At 40.0% G+C, this 26,850-nt stretch overlaps 2 protein-coding genes across 3 annotated transcripts in view; one reads left to right on the top strand and one right to left on the bottom strand.

Annotated features, from left to right (window-relative positions):
* Positions 1-358: 358 nt before the first annotated feature.
* Positions 359-9,002, bottom strand: RAB8A (RAB8A, member RAS oncogene family). Its single transcript, XM_081331935.1, has 8 exons — positions 8,852-9,002; positions 7,711-7,771; positions 6,302-6,362; positions 5,543-5,620; positions 4,123-4,212; positions 2,936-3,001; positions 1,794-1,844; positions 359-1,182 (listed from the first exon to the last, which is right to left on the bottom strand). Exons 1-8 carry the CDS (start codon positions 8,973-8,975, stop codon positions 1,090-1,092), a joined length of 624 nt encoding a protein of 207 aa, XP_081188061.1. The 5' UTR covers positions 8,976-9,002; the 3' UTR covers positions 359-1,089.
* Positions 9,003-9,375: 373 nt separating this feature from the next.
* Positions 9,376-26,850, top strand: part of AP1M1 (adaptor related protein complex 1 subunit mu 1) — a 28,031-nt gene continuing 10,556 nt past the window's right edge. The window contains exons 1-13 of one of the 2 annotated variants that reach the window (XM_081315183.1): positions 9,376-9,518; positions 10,238-10,394; positions 11,660-11,727; positions 11,990-12,120; positions 12,295-12,442; positions 13,839-13,965; positions 15,099-15,241; positions 15,655-15,726; positions 16,291-16,449; positions 16,779-16,904; positions 17,081-17,156; positions 18,378-20,758; positions 25,426-25,561. In XM_081315183.1, the coding sequence (XP_081171309.1) occupies positions 9,477-9,518; positions 10,238-10,394; positions 11,660-11,727; positions 11,990-12,120; positions 12,295-12,442; positions 13,839-13,965; positions 15,099-15,241; positions 15,655-15,726; positions 16,291-16,449; positions 16,779-16,904; positions 17,081-17,156; positions 18,378-18,400 (1,272 nt within the window). In that variant the 5' untranslated portion in view covers positions 9,376-9,476 and the 3' untranslated portion in view covers positions 18,401-20,758; positions 25,426-25,561. Of the gene's footprint in view, positions 9,519-9,832; positions 9,881-10,237; positions 10,395-11,659; positions 11,728-11,989; positions 12,121-12,294; positions 12,443-13,838; positions 13,966-15,098; positions 15,242-15,654; positions 15,727-16,290; positions 16,450-16,778; positions 16,905-17,080; positions 17,157-18,377; positions 20,759-25,425; positions 25,562-26,850 lie in introns of those variants that run through there. The other variant, XM_081315184.1, reaches the window with a different exon arrangement.

A 26,850-nucleotide genomic window follows, 5' to 3' on the forward strand; every position in this document is an offset into this window, starting at 1 on the left:
TTTCATGGAGAAAAAGCATAGGAAAGCAGCTCTGGCCAGATAAAATAGTTTTAGTCATGGAGCCAAAATAGCCTTTTAATAATCAAAGTCTTGTAAACAGGCTCCAACATATAAGTGAGTCTCCCAGAGATACAGAAGTTATACTGGAATCCTGAATACTCTGGAGAAAAGTTACAAGATCCGGTTTTTATTGTGGCAATATATGTGCAATATATGTGCACAGGGTCAATATTAAGTTTGAACTTGTGCCTGGGAATTTCAGAAAATCTCACAGAAAAAGCTTTCTCAAAGGAGAAAACAGCTACTGTATTTGTAAGTCAGACAAGTGTCTAATGCCAAGAAGAATTGCAAGATTAGCATAGACAGGCCAAGGTGCAGTAAGCAAAGTGAACTGGTGTTGTCTAACCTGCTGGGAACATTTATATGATCACAAGGACTTGAAGCTCACAGCTATCCACTCCAAACTAATCAGTCAAATAATACACACTCTGAATCAATCTCCTATACTGTGAAGGAAGCACAAGAGGAATTTGACTTGTATATGTAAGAATACATGCAGATTTCTCTAAAAAAATAATTTATTTTTATTTTGAGACATTGTGCAATTTCTAACATGGGAGTGTCTAGAATGAATGCCAAGAACAGACTAATTTATTTTTCCTGACTCCAAGAGGGAGGGTGAGTAATCCACTACAAATGTCAGTGCTTCATTCTGTCTTACAGGCTACACCCTATACTCCTTCATAGATTGGAAAGGCAGAGGAAAATCATTTAGAATTATGCTGATCATTACTTTTTCTACTAGCCATGATACAGTTAACAAACCACATCTCCCAAGAAAAAAAAGAAAAGCCTGTTTCAAAATGTCCGGTATCTGATTTCTTGATCTACATGCCCCACATTTGTCAGGTGGAGCAGTGATGGAGTTAACGCTTCTTTATCACAGAAGGGACGATTATGAAAAGGAGCCACTTTGTCCCATTGCATTAGACTAGTGTAGGATCAGATCCAGAGAGGAAAAAAGGCCGTGCAAATGGGCAAGTCCAGAAATATTGAAGAGCACCTCATGTTAAGGCCATACAGTACCCCTCACAGAAGGGCACATCGGAAAAAACTGCTTTTCTTTGGCTGGTCTGGGCTGATCTTCATTCCTGGGCTATTGCCCTGAGGGCTATTGCCTTCCTAGAAAGGTAAAGAATGGTGAGATTCAGTTACTAGGAAATTTAAAAGTCATTCTTAAACTTAAAACCCTCTAGCTGCAGAATAGAGTGGAAGCTCTATTATACTATTGTTATACCAGTTATGCCAGCAGAACTAGCCAAAACCGATGAAGTAATGCTGAAATACTGTTGGAACATGTAAGTAATATTAGGTTGCCAGCAATGCTATGCAACAGAATATCCAGAGCAGCAAAATTATGTATGGCATATAGGATAATTATATACAGTAATTATGAAATCAGTTGAATAAAGAAAAAAGTGAAAGACGCACTGTTTCTGTACCCACTTTGGAATTTTAGACACAGAACTCCAATTATGAGCTCTTGTTTTATATGATCACTATGTACTGTCTGATAATAAAGTTTTTCCCCAGAATTAGTAGTAATAATAAAATTGGAAGGAACCTTGAAGGTCATCTAGTGCCCTAATCTAAACAAAACGAACACTTAGAGTGATGTGTGAACCCAGTCAATGAGTCAAACAATCAGGGAATCTTCACACTCGTGAAAGAGAATATTTGTCACAGTTCGGAGACTTTCCCCAAGGGAATTCTATTATAGTGAAGGTGCTTACCAGTTTCTTGTCAATTTTTGCTTTGATGTCTCTGGCAAGTGTGAAAAATGCCTAAAATGAAAACAAGAAATAGAAAAGTGCAGGACTGAAAAAATGCTTCACTGCTACAAGCTGCATTCCAGGTTGCTTTTGAACTGTTTTCTTTATATAAAGAACACCAAAATTAAACACAAATTATTCAAAATGAGGAAGGACACAGAAAACATTTGGCCATTCATTCATACATCAACAGTTAGCAGAATATGGCCATAAACAATTGGGATGTGTGGCAGCTACAACTGCCAGAATTCCCAACTGGCATAATAAACGCCCATTATACAGTCTCCTACACGGACAGGATTAGCTATATTCTGTTTTTGTTATGAGGCCAAAGAATGTGCAGTAAGATTACTAGATGTTTGAGATTAAAATTATAGAATGCTTAAATGGGGTCAATCAATAGCCTTGGTGGAGCAGTGGGCTAATGCCTCCTTAAGTAACACCAGCTGCCTGCAATTAGTGCAGGTTCGCATCCCACCAGGCTCAAGGTTGACTCAGCCTTCCATCCTTCCGAGGTAGGTAAAATGAGGACCCAGATTGTTGGGGGCAATAAGCTGACTTTGTAATAATGCCGCTTGAGATGGGGCCGAAAGCCCTAATAAGCAGGCATATACATAGAATGAAGGCTATTGCTAAGCACATTGATTTGTGCTTTAAATTGTAAGCCGCTAGTCTTCGGAGAAGGGCGGGATATAAATGGGATTAAAATAAAAATAAAATAAAATAAAAAATAGACTTTGCAAAAGGCTAGTGTGGTGAACAAGAAGGAAAATCTAATGTTCAAAAAGTAAAACTGTTTCAGGTTATGCACTTGGCATTTGAGTGGTTGATGGTTATGCTCTAGAAACTTAGTATGGCCATGGTTAAAGAGGTGAGTTTTAAAAAATAATACCAAATTAAATATAATTGATGCAATTATTCCAAATGATTCCCCTCTTTCTATATTAATGTGATAGTTTGACACCAACCATTGGAAGCCTCTAAGACCCTTTTTAGCACTGGAATCCAAATCAGAGCCAGAATCACACTTGGGATATCACACTAGATCAACCGTTTGCTATTGGGACAACAGTGGTTTTACAAGATGAAGAGTCAATACTTACATTGTCTATATTAATGTTTGCCTTTGCACTGGTCTCCATGAATTTAATTCCAAAGCTAATAGCCAGCTGAAGAAAAAGAGGCCTCAGATTAATTGAAACAGAATTTTAGCATGAAAGCATTGTTACCCAAAAACAAAACATTCTAATATGATAGGAATACAAAGGCTATACAAACAATCTGATGTCGGCATATTAGCTGCCGTACAACAGATGGGTTTCTGGTTTTTTAATTATTTAAAACTGCCTTTCACAAGAGCTAGAAACTGCTTCCCTATTTGCAGCAATAAATACATTTCTAACAACATACAAAGACCAAAGGCCTTTCAGGGCTCAAAGGTTAAGAAAAACAGTCATCCAAGTTGGGCCAACTGCACTAACGTAATGCTCTTTTCTGCCTTACAACATGCCCTATTCGGTTAAATGCTCAAAAGTACTCCAATTAGCTCACCCTTAAGTCATGTTCAGTTCAATGTCCAGACTAAGAACAAAGGGTATCAGAGAGAGGAGCTTTCTCTTTTCACTTTGTGTCGCAGAACAAAGATAGATTAGGATTTTTAACTCAAGCAAATGATATGAAATTTCTTAAGTTTTTTGGAGCCTACTGTAGTCTTCACAAGGGCTGATGATTTATATATGATTAAAAATGAATTGTATTTGAGTTTTTACTGCCAGCATGGCTGTTCTAATATTTTGTTGTTTTCTGTTAGCCTAAAATAACTTCAGAGTAAATACCAAACCTCCTGAATGATATTGTCTATTCTTCCACCTTAACCATTTGTTTAGTGACCATGCAGTTACAAAGTGACTTATGACCATTTTTCACAATTAAGACCGTTGCAACATCCCCATGATCACATATTCAGATGCTTGGCAACTGGCATGTATTTATGATAATTGCAGTGTCCTGAGGCATGCAATCACCTTTTGTGACCTTCTGACAAGCAAAGTCAATGGGAAAGTCGGATTCACTTAACAACCATGTTACTAACTCAACAACTGCTGTGATTCATTTAACTGTAAAAACAGAGGTTGCAAAATGGGGCAAAATTCACTGAACAACTGTCTTGCAATGGAAATTTTGGGATCAACTGTGGTTGTAAGTTAAGGGTTACCTGTACAGAGCTGGGTAATTATCTATTGCTTTTTATGTGATCCTCTGAATTTCTAGATCCTAGGATCAACCTTACCTTTTCACCTTGCTCTCGGGAAACCTGCCGCTTGTGGGTAATGTCACACTTATTTCCAAGGATCATTTTTTCTACATCTGGAGATGCATGCTAAGAGAAAGAAAATACAACTAGTTTATGATATTATCACAACATAATTGGCATTTGTGTATTATTCCTCCCTTGATGCTTAAGGAAAAATTGCTAATGTAGAAAACTTGTCATCAAATTTTATATAATCCTAAAGTTATAACTGATTTTAAAGGCTAACTACTTCATGTACTCATTTTATCCATGCCACCAATTTACAAAAGAAATCTAGTTATAGGGAATGTTGTCACTATCAGACCTAGATTTCTCACAGAATGTGGTGCTGTGCTAAATAAGAATGGAATTTTATTTAGACTGCAAAATATTAATAATGTTCCACAGTGCAATTTTCTGCAGCAATCAAACAGACATCATTAGGTTGAACATTTAGGAAGAAATAGGAAGCTGCCCTATGGAAAGAAAGATTGTATGTCCATCTAGCTTTCAACAACCTTGCGATATTCAGATATCTTAGAATCACATCTCCAAAATTCCAAACCAACTACTGGTTCTAGGGGTTAAGTTTTAGACTTCGTAATCTCAAGACCTTTGAAAGTCATCAGGTCACCAAAATCTATTTAGGAGGATTGTCTACTCAGAGCAATGACTAGCTCTTGAGGGTCTTAGAAAGACACAGACTTTTCCCATTAGCTTTAATCAATCCTCTTATCTGTCAGTGAAAGAAGTAAAGCCTTGAACAATATGCTGTGAAGCATAAACTTTACTTCTTATGTGTTAGTATCTCCCAAATATCAGGAGACAAATACAGGGTTTTCCTCCTACTGTCAATGCTGCAAACATTGGACGTTTTTGCCTTGACAATATAAAAGGCAGCCTTTCCCTTTAAACTGTTTTGCTTTTGAAAAATGAAGCTGGGTGGGGGAGGGAGAATTGATGTCATGGTTCCGACTAATGAGACAGATCAAAGAATATTCAGGCATTTTATTCTAAAAAGTCTATAATAATGAGAACAAAGCATTGGCACTCATGGATGGATGCCAGAATCTGAATTCTCCCCTGAACACATGTATCAAATACAATTCCCTCCCTTAATTTAAATGTCATAAATCACATTCTCCGATTAGTTTAACATGCAAAGCTTCTCTTCCCTTCTATTTCATGCCATTCTTTATCTTATTAAAAAAAACATCCGGGTAGCATTCTCCTCCCCACCCAGCTTCATTTTTCAAAAGCAAAACACTTTAAAGGGAAAGGCTGCCTCTTATATTGTCAAGGCAAAAACGTCCAATGTTTGCAGCGTTGACACCTACACTTTGACCTGTGAGAAATAATCCAAATCTGACACTTAAAAAAACAACAGGTTTTATACATTTTAATAGAGAAAACATACCTCTTCAATATTTCTGACCCAGTTCTGAATATTTTCAAAAGATTTCTCATTGGTAATATCATACACTAGCATGATGCCCTAAAGAATGAGACAGAAAAGTAGCCTGTTGCTTCTTTAATTTTTTACGGACTTGACAATGTAAATGTAAACAAGATAACTGATATAACTTAGCTGATACCATTGAGAAAGGTTTTCCAAGGAACAGTTTGGTGGAAAAAAGCAGGAGACTGATCTGACTAGTGACGATGGGGGAGGGAGGGTAGGCAGATGAGAATTGTGTGGAAAGCATTCAAAACTCTGAGACTTAAATCTGATGTAAAAGAGAATAGGTAATCAGTGTTGAAACATAAAAAAGGAAAGAAATGACACTCTGGTAAGGAAAGAAAGTTAAACACTAAACATTTAGAAAAGATGGAAGAAAAGCATTAAGCAACAAAAAACAGCAAGCTTATATATAAAAGCTTGACTACAGCCAAATTCTTACTGAAGGAACATCTTAACACAGTGGTTCTCAACCTGTGATCTGCAGACACCTGGGGGGCCCGTGATGTCATCACAGGAAGTCCTCTAATCCTTGAAGAAATATTATCATTTAAATCTTGAGTTACATTTTAGGGGTCCATGGCCATGGTCTGTGGCCACAAAAGGTATTTGTGGTGAAGGAAAGGTTGAGAACCACTATCTTAACAGATTGGAAAAGCCTTTTAGGGACCCTATCTAATGTTAACGCTCACCAGTACTTTAGAGAATTGAATTTACCATTGCTCCTCTATAATAAGCAGTTGTAATTGTCCGGAACCGTTCTTGCCCAGCTGTGTCCCTAGAAGAATAAGACAAAATTTTGTTTCAAGGGACTTTATAAATAATACTACTTTTACATTACACCACTATTTAATAAATCTTTAATAGCAATAGCACTTAAACTTATATACCACGTCAGTGCTTTACAGCCCTCTCTAATCGGTTTACAGAGTCAGCATATTGCCCCCAACAATCTGGATCCTCATTTTACTGACCTGGGAAGGATGGAAGGCTGAGTCAACCTTAATGTCAGAAAGTAGAAGAGAGATTTCTGCTCTATCTTTATCAGAGCTTATCATTCAGCTCCAGTGTTCTTAAGATGAAGGGCAAGGTGGAAAAGGGATAGTGTTTGGTCCATTGGATTTTCTGCTTACTTATGATCCCTGTACTATGCAGACCTCTCCACCATAGAAGTGGTATAAGTACAAGGGAACCAGTAAATTAATGGGAAATAGGGCCTCCAGGAATACCACACAAGTAGACTTACATACAAATAATGTACAATGAACTTACATTTCTTTAGTGGCTGTTCAAAATTGTGACAATGCTAGAAAAGTTACTTATGATTGTTCTTTGCACTTATGACTATTGCAGTGTCCTGAAGTCATACGATCAAAATTTGGATGCTTGGCAACTGGCATGTATTTCCAACTGTTTCAGCATCAAAAGATCAGATGTTTGCCATTTGCAATCTTCCCAGCTAGCTTCTGACAACCAAAGTCAAGTGGGAGAAGCTGGATTCACTTATCAACCATGTAACAACCATGGTAATTTGTTTAACAACCATGGCATAAAGGTCATAAATTCAGGCATGACTCACTTAACACCTGGCTTGCTTAGCAATGCAAATTCTGCTCCCAATTGTGGTTGTTAAGTCAAGGACTACCTGTTATGTAAAACAGCTGATTGGCTCATCCAGGACTCCTTTTGACTGTTCAGTTTTGTCTAGATCCATGGTCTTAACAGAAAGTATACAGTAAAATGTTTGTAATATGAGTATTTGATGATAAAGATGAGACAACTATGAAACAATGTCTAGCCAAAAACAACAATCAGAAGGCAAATGGATCAGATTGCTTCAATTCTATGAGGTACCTACTATTTTAATTTGCCTTTCACTTTTTCTTGGCATGTTCAATTCAGTCTACTGCTATTTCTTTTTTTACTTTTTAATAATATATATTGAGCTTATATGAAATCAAAGATATTATATGTAAAATAATGGCTAAAATTTGGCATTTGGTTTGAAGCACTTTTCCCCAGTACTGGTGCTCTTCAACTGTGTTGTAGGCTCACATTTATAAGCTGAGGATGACTATATTAGATTTTGATACAACAAAATTGGTAGCCTCTGAGAGGTCCCCTACCATATTTGCAGCTTAATTTTCTTGCCATCGAGTTCAATTGTCCTGATTTTGAAATCAATACCTACAAAAGAAGATTTAAAAATATATTATGACATTTGTTACTTTTTAAGGAATCAAAGTATCCTATTGTTCTTTTTTTTACAGATGAGGATGATGGACAATGCAGTTTCTTTGGATTTTTAGTTATTCATATAGCTTTGTATATATTACCCTTTCTCAGAATGACTCATTCACCCACTTGTCCACAAAATAACCACAGAAAATTAAGAGAAAAATTGGTGTAGTAGATCACCATCTCATCTGCAAAAAATTAAAAACAGGAGCTCCAGTATTGCTGCTTAATCACTTAAGGGATGCTGCCAAGCCAACAAAAGTAGTACTACTTGACAGCCCTCACATAAATTTTCTTCAGTCATCTGATAAAGCCATAGCCTCATCTGACAGCAGCAAATTCCAGTTTAATTAACTATGTTGTCACCTATTCTGTGATAGGTTGGGATGAGAGATTGATTAGTGAATGAAGATTTGAAAGCAGGCTTTCTCTGATCTAATCCAGCATTATATCTATCACAATCCCACTGCTATTTTGGTTTTTTGTTTTGTTTCGTTTTTCACTGCTATTCTTTTCTCTTTTCTTTTCTCTCCTTCCTCTAAAACCAGCAAAGGTAGATTACAATTTTTCATTCATTTCCTGCCTGGAAAAATTGGCTTCAACTTTTATTAATAAGTCTTTTAAAAATAATTCACTATATTTTTGCTTCCTTCGCCAAATTACCAGGACGGGGGGGGCTTTCTCCCATCTCAGCCACCCTCACAATCACCCTGAAATAGCCGAACTCGAACAATTTGGGCCGTTGCTGTGGGGACTTGAACCCGGATCACCCTGCTAGTTCATTCCACACGACCCGTTCCCTCCTTCATCTCCGCAACGTCTCAGAGGGGACGCTGCTTCTCGCCGCTCCCACGGCCGAACAGCGGCCCGCTTCGCGCCCAGGCCCCATTCTGGAGCTACAGGAGAGGGGAGGGGGCGGTTTCCATAGTAACGCCAACCGGAAGGGGCTGAGGTCGCGAGGGACCAAGGAGTTGTCATAGCGACAGTGGCGGTAGGTGGGAATGCTCCCGTTGCCAGGCGGTGACGCACCGATTGTGGAGATGAAAGTGGCGTTGAAGGCGTCCTCGCTGAAGCGGAAGAGCGCGCACGTCTTGCCCACGCCGGAATCGCCGATCAGCAGCAGCTTGAAGAGGTAGTCGTAGGTCTTCGCCATGTTCTTCGACCCGGCGGCTCTATGGGGTTTGCTACCGGCCAGCAAAGCTGTCCATCTTCATAACGGTGGAATTTCATTGGTTACTGCGACTGAAATGTCATCAGGTGTCCTCCCTTCTTAGTTTATAGCCGGAAAAATTGGACTGAAAATCCCATTGGTCAGTTGACGGTCTTGACGACAGGGGGGTCTGTCATTGGCTAATATGTCCTCACGGGCCGGCGGGCACTAGCATTGGCTGGATGGATCTACGTTCGTTATCATAGAGTTATATCTTGTAAGGAATTTTAGCGGTATAAGCATTCTGAGTCAAATACAGCATTCTTGTAGGCTGGACGCCGCTCTAGGCATAACCCGTTCTCTATCTTCAGGCGTTGTAATTTTACAACGGAAGTGCAAGTGAAGCGGATGTGAGCTCGCGAGGCTTTTGGGCGTACCGAGAAGCGCTGGGTTCGGGGGCGCCGGGGCTTCTCGTGTGCGGGCTGGTGGAGGAGGACCGCCGTCATGTCGGCTAGCGCCGTCTATGTATTGGATCTCAAGGGCAAGGTGTGTAGAGAGGGATGGGCCTTCTGCGAAACTTCCAGCTGCAGGGGCAGTCTACCAGCTATAAAGTGTAAATAAATAAATGTTTTCAGAGAGGTAGCTACTTTATTTTGTTATATAAAAACAGTTAAGGGTATTATAAATAGGAATGGCTAGGTATGGTGTTAAGTTTTTGCTTTGTGAGAAACATGGAAAGATAATTCTGATTTTAAATAGTATATTCAGGGATGGGACTAAAACAGGGAGCGATGCCAGAAAGTCACCATATGTTCACATTTATTTCTTGTTCTATTCTCTCCCTCACTAAATCACTCCAGCATTGAACGTCAGGAATCATTGATTTACGATTGAGAGAAGGAAGAAAGGTGAAATAAGTCACAAGTTGATTCTGTTTAATGTTATTCCTGTTTATGTAATTGTATTTTGCTGTTGAGTAAAAGGGAGTTGCTTGGAGGGTACTGTATCTGTTTCTCCTTCCTTGGGATTAAGTTTAGATTCATATCACTAGTGGCCTAATTAAATAAGCTTCTAGCTCTTACACTTCCTACTTCGCCAGTAGCAAGGAGGCCAGTTAAAAGCTAGTATCAAGAATCAGTGAGGTTCTGGTACTGTAACTTATGACTGAAAAGTGTTTTCTTTTGTAGCACAAAGAAACTTGTTTGAAGCAATGTTCACAAATTTTACTGTTTCAAAAACTGCTAATAGTGTCCTTACTGTTTTAGGTTCTTATCTGTAGAAATTACCGTGGAGATGTGGATATGTCAGAGGTAGAGCATTTTATGCCTATTCTTATGGAGAAGGAAGAAGAAGGGACTCTCTCACCTATTCTGGCTCATGGAGGTGTTCGCTTCATGTGGATTAAACACAACAACTTATACTGTATCTTTTGCCAAAATAAGGGTTATTGAGCTGCAACCTTGATCTAGGACTCCAGATTCTGAAAAAAGCAATTTTTAAGGAATCTCTTTAGCCAAACTTTCCACTTCAAACTTAATTTTAAAAAAAGGCTCAAGTTAATAACTAAGTCAAAAGAAAGGCAACCAGTTTCCCTCTTTATTCACAAGCTAATCTGTACTTTGTTCTCATAAACGTTTTACTTGTTATTTATTATTTATCTCCAAGAAATGCTTTCAGGCTTTCAAAAGTGGCAGTCTAGATCAGGGGTGTCAAACCGCCGGCCCGCATGCCAGATGCATCATCCCAAAACCATGCCCACTCCATTGCTGGCAATGGAAAAAAAGCTCTGATACGTTGCGTGACGTTGTGAGTTTGACAGCAGCTGATCAGGTCTGAATTCACTAAATCTGGTCAGGAAAAAGAAAAATAATTACATCAACCTTTAAATTTTGGAATTGGAAGAAATTTCAAAAATAATCTACTCTAAATCCTACTCAGGCAGAAAAATACCTATTGCTGCATCTTTGATAAATTGCCATCCATTTACTTCTAGTGAAGCAAAGTTAACTGCCTTCTGTTGTTGAATATTTCATGCTGAGAAGAGAACATGAAAAGCAGTTCTAATGATCTGTCTTCAATAAGCTCTGACTTTTCAATGGCCAGTCAAATATAAATGAGAAGCATAGAAGCAGGAAATCCATATTAATGTCAAATTTTCTCTATAATTTGAATTCATTAGCATTGACCCTCTCCTTTAAAAATACATTTTCCTATGTGACAATCTTTTAGATAGTCAAAGACTGCTTTCACATCGTTTTAATTGTCTCCAGGCTAAACATATGCAGCTTCATATGTTTAGCCTGGTATCCATCTGGATCCAGCCTCTTAATATTTTTTTTCCTTTCTTTAGTCTCATTTCAATTTATTAATACCTTAAAATTCAGAGCCTGGAATTGGGCATAGTATTGGTCTGTCCAAAAGAATAGAGTATGCCTCTTTCCCATAATCTAGACACAACACTTTTTTTGATTTTGCTTAGAAAGACATCAGTGAAGTTTTGAATCACTGCATTTCTGATTTTCTAAAGTTAGGAAATGTATTATAATTTTTTTTGATACAAGTTACTTAATAGTTTACAGGAAATTAAGTAGGATGTTCATTGAAAAAGAAGCTAATAAAATCTAAAATATAAAGAGGAATAGCTTGGAAATACGAATATCTATAAGCTCCTGAATATGCTATCCCAGTGGTTGCCACTTCAAAGAAGAATGCCTGTGTTTCTCTTGTGTTCTCATTTCTATACAAGGTAGTTCAGGTGAGTGTGGCATTGATTCTGTTATTCAAATTCTGAGATTTCATTTGGGGTTTATTCTCTAATATTTGACTATTAAATTACTGGAGTAGAAAAATATACATTGAATGCATTCACTTTGCCCCCAACCCTTGTAGTAGTTGAGATTTGAAAATTGAGAAATAATTGTGATTGCATTAGCAACTTTTATTTTAAAAATGATAAGGAAATTGGAATATTACTGTATGGGCATATTGCATTGTTTTCTTTTACCTTTTTATTTCAGGTCTTTTCTGAATATTTCAAGGAACTGGAAGAAGAGAGCATTCGGGATAATTTTGTGATCATTTATGAATTGCTAGATGAGTTGATGGACTTTGGATATCCCCAAACCACAGACAGTAAAATTTTACAAGAGTAAATATGTGGCTTGGAGCTAAAAGACTTGCATTTTCTGTATATTTAATAATCCCAATTCAGGATGGCTAAAACTGTCTTTTATTTAATTGGTGTAATTCTAATTTAAATAAATCTCTAGGGTTAAAATATGCAGATACTTGCATTTTGAACATCTTGCCTGTGTTGCTACAGATACATAACACAAGAAGGCCACAAGCTGGAAACTGGAGCCCCACGCCCTCCTGCCACTGTTACAAATGCCGTGTCTTGGCGTTCTGAAGGGATCAAGTATCGAAAGAATGAAGTCTTCCTGGATGTCATAGAATCTGTTAATCTTTTGGTATGTCTATGATTATATATCATAAAATCATTTACTGAACAATGTATTTTAAGTGCTATTCTAAAGGCAAGACAAATGATGTGTATGTTCGTGTGAATGAGTGAGTGAGTGAGTGAGAGAGAGAAAGAGAACTATCTGAAATTGGGAGCATCTTTAGAAGAGCCACTCTAGATCTTATGGTCCAGACAGATTTATTATTCTACTGTTTTGGCCTGTCAGTAGCTTTTCATGACCTTTGGAATTTCTTTTCCCAGCCCAGAATCACTCAGTGTTTAAACAAGAGCTGATTTCTAATCACTGTCCTGGAATTCAAGTTTCAGAAAGGTCCAGCAAAATCCTTTGAGTCTGTTTAATTTTAATGATTAGGTTAGTGGGATGAAACACTGAAAACTTCTAAAGATTGACAGAGAGAATCTCATTTATATAGAGACTCAAAAATCTATTCAGATTCCTTTTTTTGCTTTTTAACAGATCTTAACAAATAAAAGGAACTTAAATCGGTTTTTGAGTATATAATTAAGGTAGCATTCAGGGCAAATAGTCCACTTGGCCTTGCTTAGATACCTCCAATAAAAATGATTCCATTCCATCCAGGCAATTTGTTCCTCTGTCTAAACCTCTACTGTTTAGGAGTTCAGTGACTCACGTGGTTAGGACCTTGGATTGGAGGTTAGCAAGCCAGTGTTTGACACCTGAGTGCTGGTGTGGGGTGGAGTGAGCTCCAGTCCTTCACTCCAGGTCCTGTGGGCTCATGAAAGGAGTTCCCAACTAGGCATCTCCTGGGGCAATGGTGATGGCACCAGCTAATCCTTTCAACCCAGAAGCATCGCAATGCTTCTTACACAAGTATGATGAGAATCTTTTTTCTATTCCTGCATGGGGATACAGAATACAAACCCATTCCATCTTTTGAGTAAGAGTGCTATAGATTCTGATCCCTTTAGCAGAAGGAGCTGTTTGAAGGAGCACTACAGCGTCTCCAGCAGTGCTGGACTTTTCCTTTGCTAGATGTCTTTAGTTTGAAAACTCACCAGTTATGATCAGCAAAAGCTTTAATTCTATCTCATATGTACTGTTGGAAAACCAGATGCCTTGTATTCTCTGCTTATGGTGCATTTGTTAAAGCAGCCCCCCCCCCCCCCGGTTTCAAACCAGGCCATATGTGCAGCTCCACTTGTGCAAACGGCATGTGTATGAGCGTGCACACCTGCCGCTTGCGCGGAACCGTTCCCCACCCACCACCCACCCCTGCCACGAGCAGTCTGCAAAGCCGGAAAGGTTGGGGTCTGTTGCTATAAAGTATCACTTTACATTGATCACCACCGAATTTCATCTTGTTAGTTTTGCCTTAGTGTTTTGAAATGAGGGCACGCCCCTCCCCACCCTTCAATTTCAGGTTAGTGCCAATGGGAATGTTCTGCGCAGTGAAATTGTTGGATCCATCAAGATGAGGGTTTTCTTATCTGGAATGCCAGAGCTTCGCCTTGGCTTGAATGACAAAGTCCTCTTTGATAATACTGGCCGTGAGTATGTTTGCTTCTTCTGCGTTACCTGCTTGCCTCTTTGCTTCCCTGTCCTTGCAGCCTAATTTTAAAGAATCGTACCTGTGGAAAGGTGGGGGGAGTAGTTTAAAAGACATAGTAAATGCTTGAGGATGTTGCAAGGCTTAAAATACCCATCTTGCCCTTTAAACTTTTTTTTTTTAAAAAAAAGTGCTGAACTGTGGCTGTTCTTGTGCCATGGATTGCTGGGAGAGCGATTGGAAGCTGAAAATTGGGTGCTACGGAGCTGCATGTGAACTGCTAACCCGTCGTATTGAATAGCAATGTCATTACTAGATTCATGTTACTAGAAAGGATCTTATGAAACCATCCCTTTGAACTCCTTGGCACTAATTGGAATGCTTCCAGAAACATTTTGTCTTAACCAATTTAATTCTGTCCTCCTGTCAATTTCTTTGAAATGTAGAGAGACATTCTCAAAATTTGCACTACCATGACCTCTTAAAATGATGAATTAATTTTTGAGTAAAATAAAATAAAACTGCTGTGGTTTTGGTTTTTGATCTACTAGTAAATTAGCCATCTCTCAAAACTAGCCTAGGGCCTTTTCTCTGCCTTGTGTAATCATCTGAGGACATTGCCAAAGACAACAGGAGTGAGTTTTGACACCACTCCTGCTTTGCTTGCTCAACAAAACTGCTGCCATCGTTTTAAGTCGGTCATGACTAAAGAGTGGCTTGATCAATCCCAGTATGAGAATCCCTGGCTTAGAGGGGCAGGCTTAGGAACAGCATGTATAAATTCTGTTTTTTTACTGTGATGTATCTATCTGTCTTCTGCATGGGGTTTGCACAGGAGTACTCCTATGACCTGGGATTCTCTGCACTTGATTTATGCCTGCCTTTATTTTCTCTTCTTATAGCTGAAATTGCTATTCTTTAGGACAGGGGGTCTCCAAACTTGGTTTGGTACCAAGTACAGCTGGCTGAGGAATTCTGGGAGTTGAAGTCCACAAGTCTTAAAAGTTGCCAGGTTTGGAAACCCCTGCTTTAGGAAATTGGCCTAAAGTGATCTCAGCACAGACCTACTTCTATAGCTTCCCTTTGTTGCTGTTACACTTTCCAAGCCGGGGCCTTCTCTTCTATCCCTGACAGGCGGCAAGAGCAAATCTGTGGAACTGGAAGATGTGAAATTCCACCAGTGTGTTCGTCTCTCTCGTTTTGAAAATGATAGGACTATTTCATTTATCCCACCCGATGGGGAATTTGAGCTCATGTCCTATCGCCTTAATACCCATGTACGTGTGTTTTAATCTTGGCTTACAAACAGAATCGTGTCCCCCCCCCTTTTGGGGGGGGGCTCTTTCTTTTTAAGCGTTTCTGGCTTTAGCTCTCCATTTAGACCAGGACTGATGATATCTGTGAAATACCTGGTGGGTGAAATGGGTGGAATCAATCAATTGCTGCATGTTGGATTGCTGCTATGTATGATACTAATGAAGGTGAAGTGATCCCAGATATAAAGTGCTGCAGCATTGGGTTGCTTGGAGACCAGTCAAGAGCCAAGTTGCACTGTGGGATCGGTAGTGATCGGTGTCTTGGATCCTCTCTATGGGGCCTTCCTTTTCTCTAGAAATAAAGGAGAAACTGATGAATCCTCTGGTGCTTGGGGAGCCGGTGATGCAATAACAGTTTATCTTGTCATCTGCAGGTAAAGCCTCTAATCTGGATTGAGTCAGTTATAGAGAAGCATTCCCATAGTCGCATAGAGTACATGATCAAGGTGAGTGGAATCCAGAAAACTCTTTTGGCCCTTTGCGGTCCATTGTGCAAAGCAATTCTGTTCTCAAAGGTTCTAGAGAAAAGGTAGCAGGCTGTTAAAAGCACCTTACTTGATGAAGCTACACAGGCAGTAAAATCTCAAACAACCTCAAAGGGCTCCAGTGTCCATTCCTTGCTGTGTTTTCCTACTGAGCATACCATAAATATTGAAAATACCTGGTTGCTAAGGAAAGATGAGGAAGCACGCGCTGCATGTGGCCTTGGAGCATACTTTGCATCATTAAATTATGATGGTGCATTTTTAAAAAAAAAAATCTAATAAAAATGATTGAAAGAACAGGCCTAACGTTTATAGCCTTGTTTTTTTTTTGTTGAAAGAGGCCAGGAAAAGATTTGATTCTTAAGCCAATAAAATAACAGCCATTTTATTCAAGCTAAGTACAACCTTTTGGAACAGCACTTGTGGAGAAAAAGACACTAGAAAGAAATTAAAAATTACACTTTGCAAATTACTCAAGTTTGTTTGGGATTGTATTTTCTATAGCAATTTTGAAATCTTTTTTAGGCCAAGAGTCAGTTCAAGCGCAGATCTACAGCCAATAACGTGGAGATTCACATTCCTGTTCCCAATGATGCCGATTCACCAAAGTTCAAAACCACAGTTGGGAATGTCAAGTGGGTTCCTGAGAACAGTGCCATTGTTTGGTCCATCAAGTCTTTTCCAGTAAGCTCATTGATTGTGAACATCTCTGGGAGAGAGGCCAACAAAACAAAACAAAAAAAAAAAGCTCTATCCATTTTATTTCCAAAGGAACTTTGTGTAGACAGGTCTTCCCTAACTGTTCAGAGCAAGTTTCATTAGCTCATTTCAAAAGAACCTTGCCCTGTCCAGCAAGGTTTAGTTCACCTCCATTGATCCCATGGAATTCTGTCTTATCACTCTGGATAGAATTGCACAGATTTTGTGGAACGGATGGTTTTCCTTCGTCTCTTTGGTGTGAGAAGCCCTGAGAGGTGGGATAAAATGAAACTCGACTCTCTGCTAACTTACAGGGAGGGAAGGAGTACTTGATGAGGGCCCATTTTGGGCTTCCGAGTGTGGAAGCTGAGGACAAAGAAGGGAAACCTCCCATCAGTGTGAAGTTTGAAATCCCATATTTCACCACATCTGGAATCCAGGTAAGCAGGCTATCATTGTGGGTGCCTTGCCAGCCTAGATGGGATTTCAGTGATCTTGTCCACTCTCCATGCTTCATGCTTCTTCTCCTCCTTTATCTGTCCCACCCCTGTGAATGTGGGAAGCAAATGGGACTTCTTCAGATGGAAGCTGAACGTTTACTTTTGTTCCTTTCTAGGTTCGTTATTTAAAAATAATTGAGAAGAGTGGTTACCAGGCATTGCCTTGGGTCCGCTACATTACCCAGAACGGAGGTATGTGAAAAGACACTTTTTATTATTATTATTATTTATTGAACTTATATACCGCCCTTCTCCCGTAGGACCCAGGGCGGTTCACAAGGCAATTAAAACAACATTACAATACAAAAAGTTAATAACAATTAAAATAGATTAAATTATCCTTGATAGAAAATCTAAAACCCCTATAACTCTGATTAAAAACCCAATTACAATAAGTTAAAAATTAAAAATTCTCAGTCCTGGCTGGAAAGCTCAAAGAGCCAGGTCTTCAGGTCCCAGCGGAATGAACGAAGGTCAGGGGCAGTCCTGAGCTCTACGGTTAACTGGTTCCAAAGGGCAGGCGCACCCACAGAGAAGGCCCTTCCCCTGGGTGTTGCCCGCCGGCAATCCTTTGCCGGCGGCACCCTGAGAAGGCCCTCCCTGCGGGAGTGCACAGGACGAAGGGAACTTGATGCCGGCAGCAGGTGTTCCCTCAGATATCCCGGACCCAAGCCACTTTGCTTATTAGATACCTTCAGGTGGCCTTGCAGCCACAAAATGGTGCTGGTACATCAAGTGCTTTACTTGGTGGGTGTCACAAGGTGTTATGGATGGTTTCCATCTGCTTGCAGTAAGAATTGAGGTCTAGGTGGGGCTGAATTTGGTTAAGTAACCAGAGCTCTTTACCATGTGTTTCTCCTGGGATAAGGAATGGGATTATTTATTTGTGCCAGAAGCATCACAATTAAAATAAGGCACACTATACAGCATAAAATTTAAAATATAAACTACAAGATTAAAATATACGCGTTAGGCAGATCTTACTCCCAAACTAGCAACATTAATTGTGCAATTACTTAATTAAGTGATGGGATGGCTACTATATAGCTGAGCATAGCTTTTAGCATTAGACGATCCTCTGTAAAAAAACAAACATGGGGAAAATGAGTAAGGTCAGGGGTGGAATGGTAATTAGAATCTTGGGAGTATCAATGGGGAGACTTATTTTAAATTTTTTATTTGGATCAAGGAATCCACTGGGGTAGTCCCTTTTTCCCAGTCTACCCTAATAGTTGCTGCTGTAAAGATAAAATGGGAGGCAATTTTTCGCACGCCTGTTTCATTTCCATAGAAAAAAGGTTGGGTGCAATGGTAAGAAACGAACAAGTTAAAAACAGTGGAGTGAAGGGGTTCTCCGTGTATAGCTTCGTAGCTTCCCATCACCGAGTTCATTCAATTTTCTTTTCATCCTAGATTATCAACTTCGAACACAATAACGTCAGCTCATTTCCTGCGGCCAAGAAAGTAATCAATACCCCTGGTCAGACATGTTTGGTGCTTGAAGGTGTGGGCCAAGGTTGTCTTGCCGGCTGGAAGTGGAATCAGGCTGTGTCCCATATCCAGCTGTACTTGGACCAGTGTTTAGTGCAGACGTCATGAATGTTTTTTTTTCTTGTTCGCCCCATTCAGTGTTGTTTTTGTTAGGAGTAGCTGTTGCCCTGAAACAAGGCCAAGAGCCAGTCTTGGGAAAACTTGGCTGGTCTTATTTCTTTGCTTCAGAATTTGGGGACTGTTAGTCCTGCTTTCTGAAGTTTTGTGAGTATTAGCTGAGCTCCTCCTGCCAACCGTTTGCCTGCTGATGCATCTAAATGCTAGTTAAACTCCGTTGGCATCTTGAAATCAATTTTGTGTGCATTGCTGGGTTGTTTTTGGAAGTTAATTATCTACAACGGATTCCCCAAATGCAGAGTTTACAAAATGCAAAGTCATTTGCTTGATGGTGCTCGGTTCGAGAAAAGAGAACGTGCAGTTGGGGTCACGAGGTGTTCTTATGTGATGGCACAGACCTCAAAATGGATGCCTGACCCCATCCACTTCTGAATCATCTAGCCAGGAAGGAACATCCTATCCATATATCTTTTGCAAGCAGCATCTGAGATGACCAACATGCAACTGAAGCCTCTTTGTGGAATTTGTAAGATGATCTGCTTCTCCCTAAACAAAAACCACCTGTATATAGAAAACTTACCTTGCCTCTGAGAAAAGTCCTAGGGTGGTTGTTGTTCTTTTTTCCGTTCCTTGGATGGTTTCTGTGCATAGAGGGTCTTGCTTAGGGATCATTCTGTCAGCCCTTGCTTAGCTTTCAAACGGCACAGTCATATCTAGGTGCTGCAGTGTCTGGTGATGGTGGTTCCTACAAGAACTCCCAAGATGGTAAAATAGATGGAGAGTGTCGTGTGAGTGCCATGACTCCTCTAGTCTAGCCCCTTCTGGGTGTGTTGGGACTGGAATTCCCAGCACTGCCACCTACCTGTCTTGCCCCTTGGGTTCCAACTCAGCCTTTCCCAATTGGTTCCAACACATATCAGGAAAGGCTGTTCTAGCAGAACAAGCAAGCGCCCCCCCCCCAAGGGCTTTAGGTCAAAGATTTTGCTGCCTCCTCACTGCTTCCTTTAGAGCAATCCATCTTTGAGGTCTGCTCAGTGGCACTTGGTCACTTCTGATAGAACACAAACCATTACATATGCTCCTTAGCAACATATCTCTGCTCACAATTTGGCTTTTTCCTTTTTTCTTCTTCTAAAGAGTTGTAGGGTTAAAGTTCATGATACCCTTGCACATTAAGTGCTTGCTTTTTACAAAGTGGATTGGGAGCAGCAATACACATGAAGTAACTTTGCAACAAGACCCATCAGTTCCTGGAAAAACAGCCCTAGTCTGTTACTTGTAACTCTGAAAAATCACTTTGTAGTTGAACAAATGCAACAGTAATGGATTGATGGTACACTGTAATAGGTATATTTTCACCCATAGTTGCACTTAAAAGGGCTATGTTTGCAGTGGGGACCTCCTAGAGTTTGCTAAAGTGCAATTTTCAGCAGTCTTAGCGGCAGTAATCATGAAGAATTGCAACGCTGTTGCTTGTTTTTGTCAGAATGATGAAAGCAGCATCTCAGTGCAGGATCAGGAGTGCCTCCCCTTTGGGACACGTATGTGATGTCATGAAGCTCATGGAAAAGGGGCAGGGATTGCATTGTGATGCCACAGCACTGCTGTCATCAGTCTGACCCCCTTGCAAATGCTACTGCCGAGACGGTTGGAAACTCTAGTTCAGGACTCTGGAAGGTCACAGAATCCCTAGGTCAGACTTGTCTCAGCTTGAACTTCTAAATACGAACGATCCTTAACTCCCATTTGATTGAGAAAGGAATATTTTGCTAGAAATCTAGTGAATTACTGTAGTCTAGTAAACTGTACCTTTCTCAACCAAATGGAGTTAAGAATTGTTCTTGGAGCTTCAGACTGAAACAGGTCTGACACCCTATCCCTGAGAAATATACAACATAATGATTAGTCAGGGACAGATGGGCTCACTTGCCAAAGTTAGATCTAAGACCACTCCTGTTATTCAACGGTTCCCTCCAGCTGCCAGAAATGTCAATATCATGCCTTTAACCAGGGCATTGTATTTGTTGTCTAAAATTCTGTTTAAAATAAATGAAATGACCAGAACTTTAGAGTCTTGGTTTTCTTTTGCACAGATCAAAGCTTGGTGTTTTCTGGTGGGGATGAGAAATTAAGATGAGAAGATGCGTATTAATTCTATCCTTGCTCCAAGGAACTCAGCAACATTGGTGATTTTTTTCACTTTAAACCATTTTGTGTGGTAATGCAAGCCAAGAAAAAGATAGTAGAAAACCACCTGTATTGTCCCTAGGAAAACAAAATAATGTGCTCATATCACCAGGAGTTGAGGTAGTGATCGCTCGTCACCGAGCTGTTTCATACCAGCATGTGGACTGGTTACTTGGTTTCAGCCCTACATTCTAGCCACTTTCAATAAAGTGTATAGGGAGATTCACAATCCCCCAGGCTATGGTTGTCCCAAAGGTGCTTTTTAAAAGGCAACTGGATTTCCCTGTGCTTTTTCCTTGAAAATGTTTCGCTTCTCATCCAAGAATCTCCTTCAGTTTTGAAGAACTGAAGAAGTTTCTTGGATGAGAAGCAAAACATTTTCAAGGAAAAAAATAATCAAAGTCCAGTTGCCTTTGGGCTCAATGCAAGTGATGTTATTTATTATTTGGATTTATATACCGCCCCTCTCCCGAAGGACTCGGGGCAGTGTACAGGGCAATTAAAACACTATATACAACACATAATATACAAAAATTAAAATAAATTAAACCAAGTAGGCCTAAACAATAAAACATGTTCTAAAATTTAAAATCTAAAATCCCAATCCCTCAGTCCAGGCCGGCAAGTTCAAATAGCCAAGTCTTCAGGTCGCGGCGAAAAGAGCGAAGGTCGGGAACCATCCGGAGCTCAACAGGCAGCTGATTTCCAGAGGGCAGGCGCGCCCACAGAGAATGCTCTCCCCCTGGGGGCCGCCAGTCGACATTCCCTGACCGACGGCACCCTGAGGAGGCCCTCTCTGTGGGAGCGCACCGGACGATGGGAGGTTAACGCCGGCAAAAGGTACTCCCGTAAATAATCCGGGCCCATGCCATTTAGGGCTTTATAGGTCATCACCAGCACCTTGAATCTCACCCGGAGGACAACTGGAATATAACAATGACTGATGAGTATCTGCTTAGAAAATGGTCTGGTTTTGGTTGAAGCATTTTTGATGCACACACTTCAAAAAAAATACTAAAAAAACAAAAAAGGGACAAATTAAAGGATATGATGGTTTATAATGAAAGAGTGATAAAACGGATGAAGGATATAAGGGTCATGAGCAGTTCTTAATGTGGGACAGAACATTGTTCAGTGGTGCCATGTGAAGGCCTTGGCAAAAAATAAATGGCTGTGGAAGAAGTGAAAGTGCAGAAATTGTTACAAAAAGGAGAGCAATATTATTTAATGTATTAAAAACAAAAATAAGGTAGCAAGGAATATTTGGAACAGGGAGAGAAAATGTAAAGCAGTTTTGATGGGAAGCGTGATCCTATTAGTGCTGATCTGAAAAATTATATCAATGTGGAAAATAGAATCAGCGATTGCAAATTACACATTAGTAAAAAAACAACGAGCAAACCTCATGCAACAGATTTCTGTTGTGATTTGGGACATATAGTTATCCAAATGGCACAGATGCCTTGTGTTCAGATGAATGCTACAATGTTAGAGAAGGTGCAGCTAATCAAATACAATGTTTCTTTTAAAAAGGAAAATAAAACTGCATATGGAGTTATACCACCAAATTATCCTAGCCTTTTTTTTTCTTTTGCAAAAATTAGTGTTCAGAAACGACAAAATATTTCATCCTTAGTCAGGCCTCTTTGGGATACAGTATTATTAATTAAGATCCCTAGTAAGGCTTTTTTACTTAAATTGTGAAGCATCTTGTGTGGAAGCCATGCAGTTTGGCAGCAGTTGTAACTGTAACTTACAAAAACTACACAACAGTTACAAAGCAATTTGTAAAATTCAAGATACATGTTGGAGTAAAAACTTGTCACTTCTAGTGTTAAATCCTCCTATGAACCACATCAAAGGTTTGTTGTTTCAAAGTTAAAGATCATAGTTGTAAAGGACCTCTGTTCCTTCCTTGAAGGAAAACAACGGAGTCGCAACTTCGTTCCACACAGAATATGTGCATCATGATCCTGGAGAGTTTTTCCCTTCCTTCCTGGAGCAAAACAGTTCAAAGATTATTTTTTTAAGTAAATTACACCCATCCCTCCTCAAAAGAAAAACTGGACCTGAAGAATATTTGCGCGCTTGCTTATATATATATATATATATATATATATATATATATATATATATATATATATATATATATATATATATATATATATATATATATATATATATATATATATATATATATATATATATATATATATATATATATATATATATATATATATATATATATATATATATATATATATATATATATATATATTGGCAAAAATTTCTGTTGTTAAGTGAGTTTGGCCCCATTTTACAATATTTCTTGCCACAGTTGTTAAGTGATAAGTTAGTAACCCAGTTGTTAAATGAACCTCGCTTCCCCATTGACTTTGCTTGTGAGGTCGCAAAAGGGGATCACATGCCCTTGGGGCTGAGCGATGATCATAAATGTGAACCAGTCGCTAAGCATCTGAATTTTGATCACATGTCCATGGGGAATGCAGCAAAGGTCGGAACTGTGAAAAACAGTCATGTCACATTTTTCAGTGCCACTGTAACTTCGAATGGTCACTAAATGTACTGTTGTAAGTTGAGGACTACATCTATCTATCTATCTATCTATCTATCTATCTATCTATCTATCTATCTATCTATCTATCTAAAAACTCAAATCCTTTGGCCACCTAATGAGAAGGAAGGACTCACTGGAGAAGAGCCTAATGCTGGGAAAGATTGAGGGCAAGAGAAGAAGGGGACGACAGAGAATGAGGTGGCTGGATGGAGTCACTGAAGCAGTAGGCGTGAGCTTAAACGAACTCCAGAAGATGATAGAGGACAGGAAGGCCTGGAGGAATGTTGTCCATGGGGTCGCGATGGGTCGGACACGACTTCGCAACTAACAACAATAACAACAAATCTATCTATCTATCTATCTATCTATCTATCATCTATCTATCTATCTATCTATCTATCTATCTATCTATCTATCTATCTATCATCTATCTATCTTAAAACTCAAATCCTTTGGCCACCTAATGAGGAGGAAGGACTCACTGGAGAAGAGCCTCATGCTGGGAAAGATTGAGGGCAAGAGAAGAAGGGGACGACAGAGAATGAGGTGGCTGGATGGAGTCACTGAAGCAGTAGGCGTGAGCTTAAATGGACTCCAGAAGATGGTAGAGGACAGGAAGGCCTGGAGGAATGTTGTCCATGGGGTCGCGATGGGTTGGACACGACTTCGCAACTAACAACAATAACAACAAATCTATCTATCTATCTATCTATCTATCTATCTATCTATCTATCTATCTATCTATCTATCTATCTATCTATCTATCTATCTATCTATCTTAAAACTCAAATCCTTTGACCACCTAATGAGAAGGAAGGACTCACTAGAGAAGAGCCTAATGCTGGGAAAGGTTGAGGGCAAGAGAAGAAGGGGACGACAGAGAATGAGGTGGCTGGATGGAGTCACTGAAGCAGTAGGCGTGAGCTTAAATGGACTCCAGAAGATGGTAGAAGACAGGAAGGCCTGGAGGAATGTTGTCCATGGGGTCGCGATGGGTCGGACACGACTTCGCAACTAACAACAATAACAACAAATCTATCTATCTATCTATCTATCTATCTATCTATCTATCTATCTATCTATCTATCTATCTATCTATCTATCTATCTATCTATCTATCTATCTATCTATCTATCTATCTATCTATCTATCTATCTATCTATCTATCTATCTATCTATCATCTATCGCAGCCATTTCCGCGGCAAATCCGAAATGGGTGTTTTCCACGTCCTTCCCCCCCCCATCCACTTTTTTTTGCTTATTTTATTTTATTTATTTATTTATTTGCTTTCCTCTCGCCCCGCCCTTGCGCCCCCTTCCCAGCCAGTCTCGCGGGATCGTCTTTCTTGGGCTATATATAAACCCGGCGGGCGCTTCCTGCGTTCTTTTTTCGGTCCGCCTGTGGTTGAGGCTCCTTCGTTGGATGCGTCAGTCCACAGCGGGAGACTGGAAGATGGCGGGCGAAGGGAATGAAAGCCCGGCCCTTCTGCCGAAAACACAGCAGCGAAGGGGGCGCGGGGGCCTTGCCCGTGAAGCGCATGATCACCGCGCAGGGTAGGGTAGGGTAGGGGGTTGAAACTCCCGCGTCTTTCCTTCGCCCCTTAAATTTCGCGCCTCCGAAGCGATCTGTGCTTCAGGATGGCCAACACAGGGGGGTAGATCGCTCTCTCACTGAAACCTGGGGCGGGGTTGGGTGTCCGCCTTCGGATCCTGTCGTGAGAAACACGTTTTGGCCTTGGCGGGATATGATAAGGTCAAATCCCGGACCTTGTTACTGGATTGGCAGCGGCAGGCGGGAAGGGTACCATTTTCCTTCGTTAGTCTCAACCTCTGTTGTATTTCTATGTAAAAAAAATTGCGATTTTATGTACTATTGATTAAGAGTTGTTAACTAAATTACCCAGGAAACGAGGTTAAGGTGACAAAATTTATTCTATCTCAACTTGCTCTTTGTTACCACCACGGATAACACACCAGAGGAAAACAAAAAGGTTCAAATAGGCCTGGTGAAGGTCTGTGACTATATTAATTGGCTGCTTTGAGCTCTTCACATCCACATTAATTGGTCTTTTGTCATTCTGTTCCAGGCACAGACCCAAGGAATAGCTTGTCTGCTTACACAAATGGCCTGTAATGAAATGGTTGGCCTTTTGCAGTTCTGCCGCTGGATGAGATGAATGTAATGGCTGAAGCAATAGCTGTTCCTTCTGTTAGAAAATAGTGGTAAGTTTTATTTCATTCTTTATCATGTGGATAGATTACCTCTTTTAATTTAGTTTATATAGGGACACAGTGGCTCAGTGGGTTAGGACGCTGAGCTTGTTGATCAGAAGGTTGGCAGTTTGGAGGGTCGAATCCCGAGTGCCGCGTAGCAGAGTGAGCGCCTGTTACTCGTCCCAGCTTCTGCCAACTTAGCAGTTTGAAAGCACGTAAAAATGCAAGTAGAAAAATAGGGACCATTACGGTGGGAAGGTAACAGCGTTCTGTGCGCCTTTGGCGTCTAGTTATGCCAGCCACATGACCAAAGAGACGTCCTCGGACAAGGCTTTGAAATGGAGATGAGCACCGGCCCCTAGAGACTAGCACGCATGTGCTGGGGAACCTTTACCTTTAATTTAGTTTATATACTTAATCAACCTCTTGGTCACATTCTGGCTATCAGCCACCCCAGAGACCTTTGCTTTTCTGTGATGCATCCAATTTCTCCACTGCCAAAGTAGCTATTTGGGTTAAACTCTGTTGATAAACCCATCCATTGGCTTGTCTTATTTTGGATTCACCAAAAGATTCTAGACTTTACTTAAATCCGTAGTAAGAAAATGGCTTCACTTTGCCTTCAGAAGTTGTGGGTGCTCCATCACTGGAGGCTTTTAAGAAGAGACTGGGCAACCACATGTCTGGAATGGCTCCTGCTTAAGCAGGGGATTAGACTAGAAGACCTCCCAAGGTCCCTTTCCAACTCTTCTATTTATTTCCTTGTAGATTTTCTGATTCTTTTGTTGACTTTCGATCTAGAAGGTGGTGAATGTGTTCTTTTCCTCCACTAGATCTCAAACTATATCTGGAAAGCATGCTTTTAAAAATCCCCACAATGTCAGATTTGAAAAAAAAAACTACCATTTATCCATTGCCACAACATTTCAGAAAAATTATCACTTGCAGAGTTACCAGTCATAATTAGAGATGGACTATGTGTGGAATTCATCTCCCTCTTTTAGCTTTGCCCACTTAAGGCTGTTTGTGCTTTAAGTGGCCAGTACAGAGAGGTAAAGTAAATTCTTTCTTAAACCCAGAGGTGAGAATGAAACTTTTCTCTGGATCCTGTCGGGAGAAACAAAGACGATCCTTACTAAGTATGTGTTATGCTAGAAGACAATATTATTCAAGAATGACCAGTGCTGTTATGAGGAACGACTGTAGCATTTTATTACACATCGTAAACTGAGTTTGGAATTTTAAAGTAGTTAGTTTCATAGGTGGTTTTTGTTTTTTGCAATGCCAATTAACCTTTT

Source organism: Vipera berus, assembly GCF_964194415.1.
Source record: "Vipera berus genome assembly, chromosome: 1".
NCBI lineage: Eukaryota > Metazoa > Chordata > Lepidosauria > Squamata > Viperidae > Vipera > Vipera berus.

Excerpts from the sequence above, each read along its gene's own strand:
- RAB8A (XM_081331935.1), bottom strand. The coding sequence starts at position 8,975 with ATGGCGAAGACCTACGACTACCTCTTCAAGCTGCTGCTGATCGGCGAT. Across the intron at positions 7,772-8,851 it reads CACTTTCATCTCCACAATCG|GTATTGATTTCAAAATCAGG; the intron begins GTGCGTCACCGC and ends CTTCTTTTGTAG. Across the intron at positions 1,845-2,935 it reads CAAACATTAATATAGACAAT|GCATTTTTCACACTTGCCAG; the intron begins GTAAGTATTGAC and ends TTTTCATTTTAG.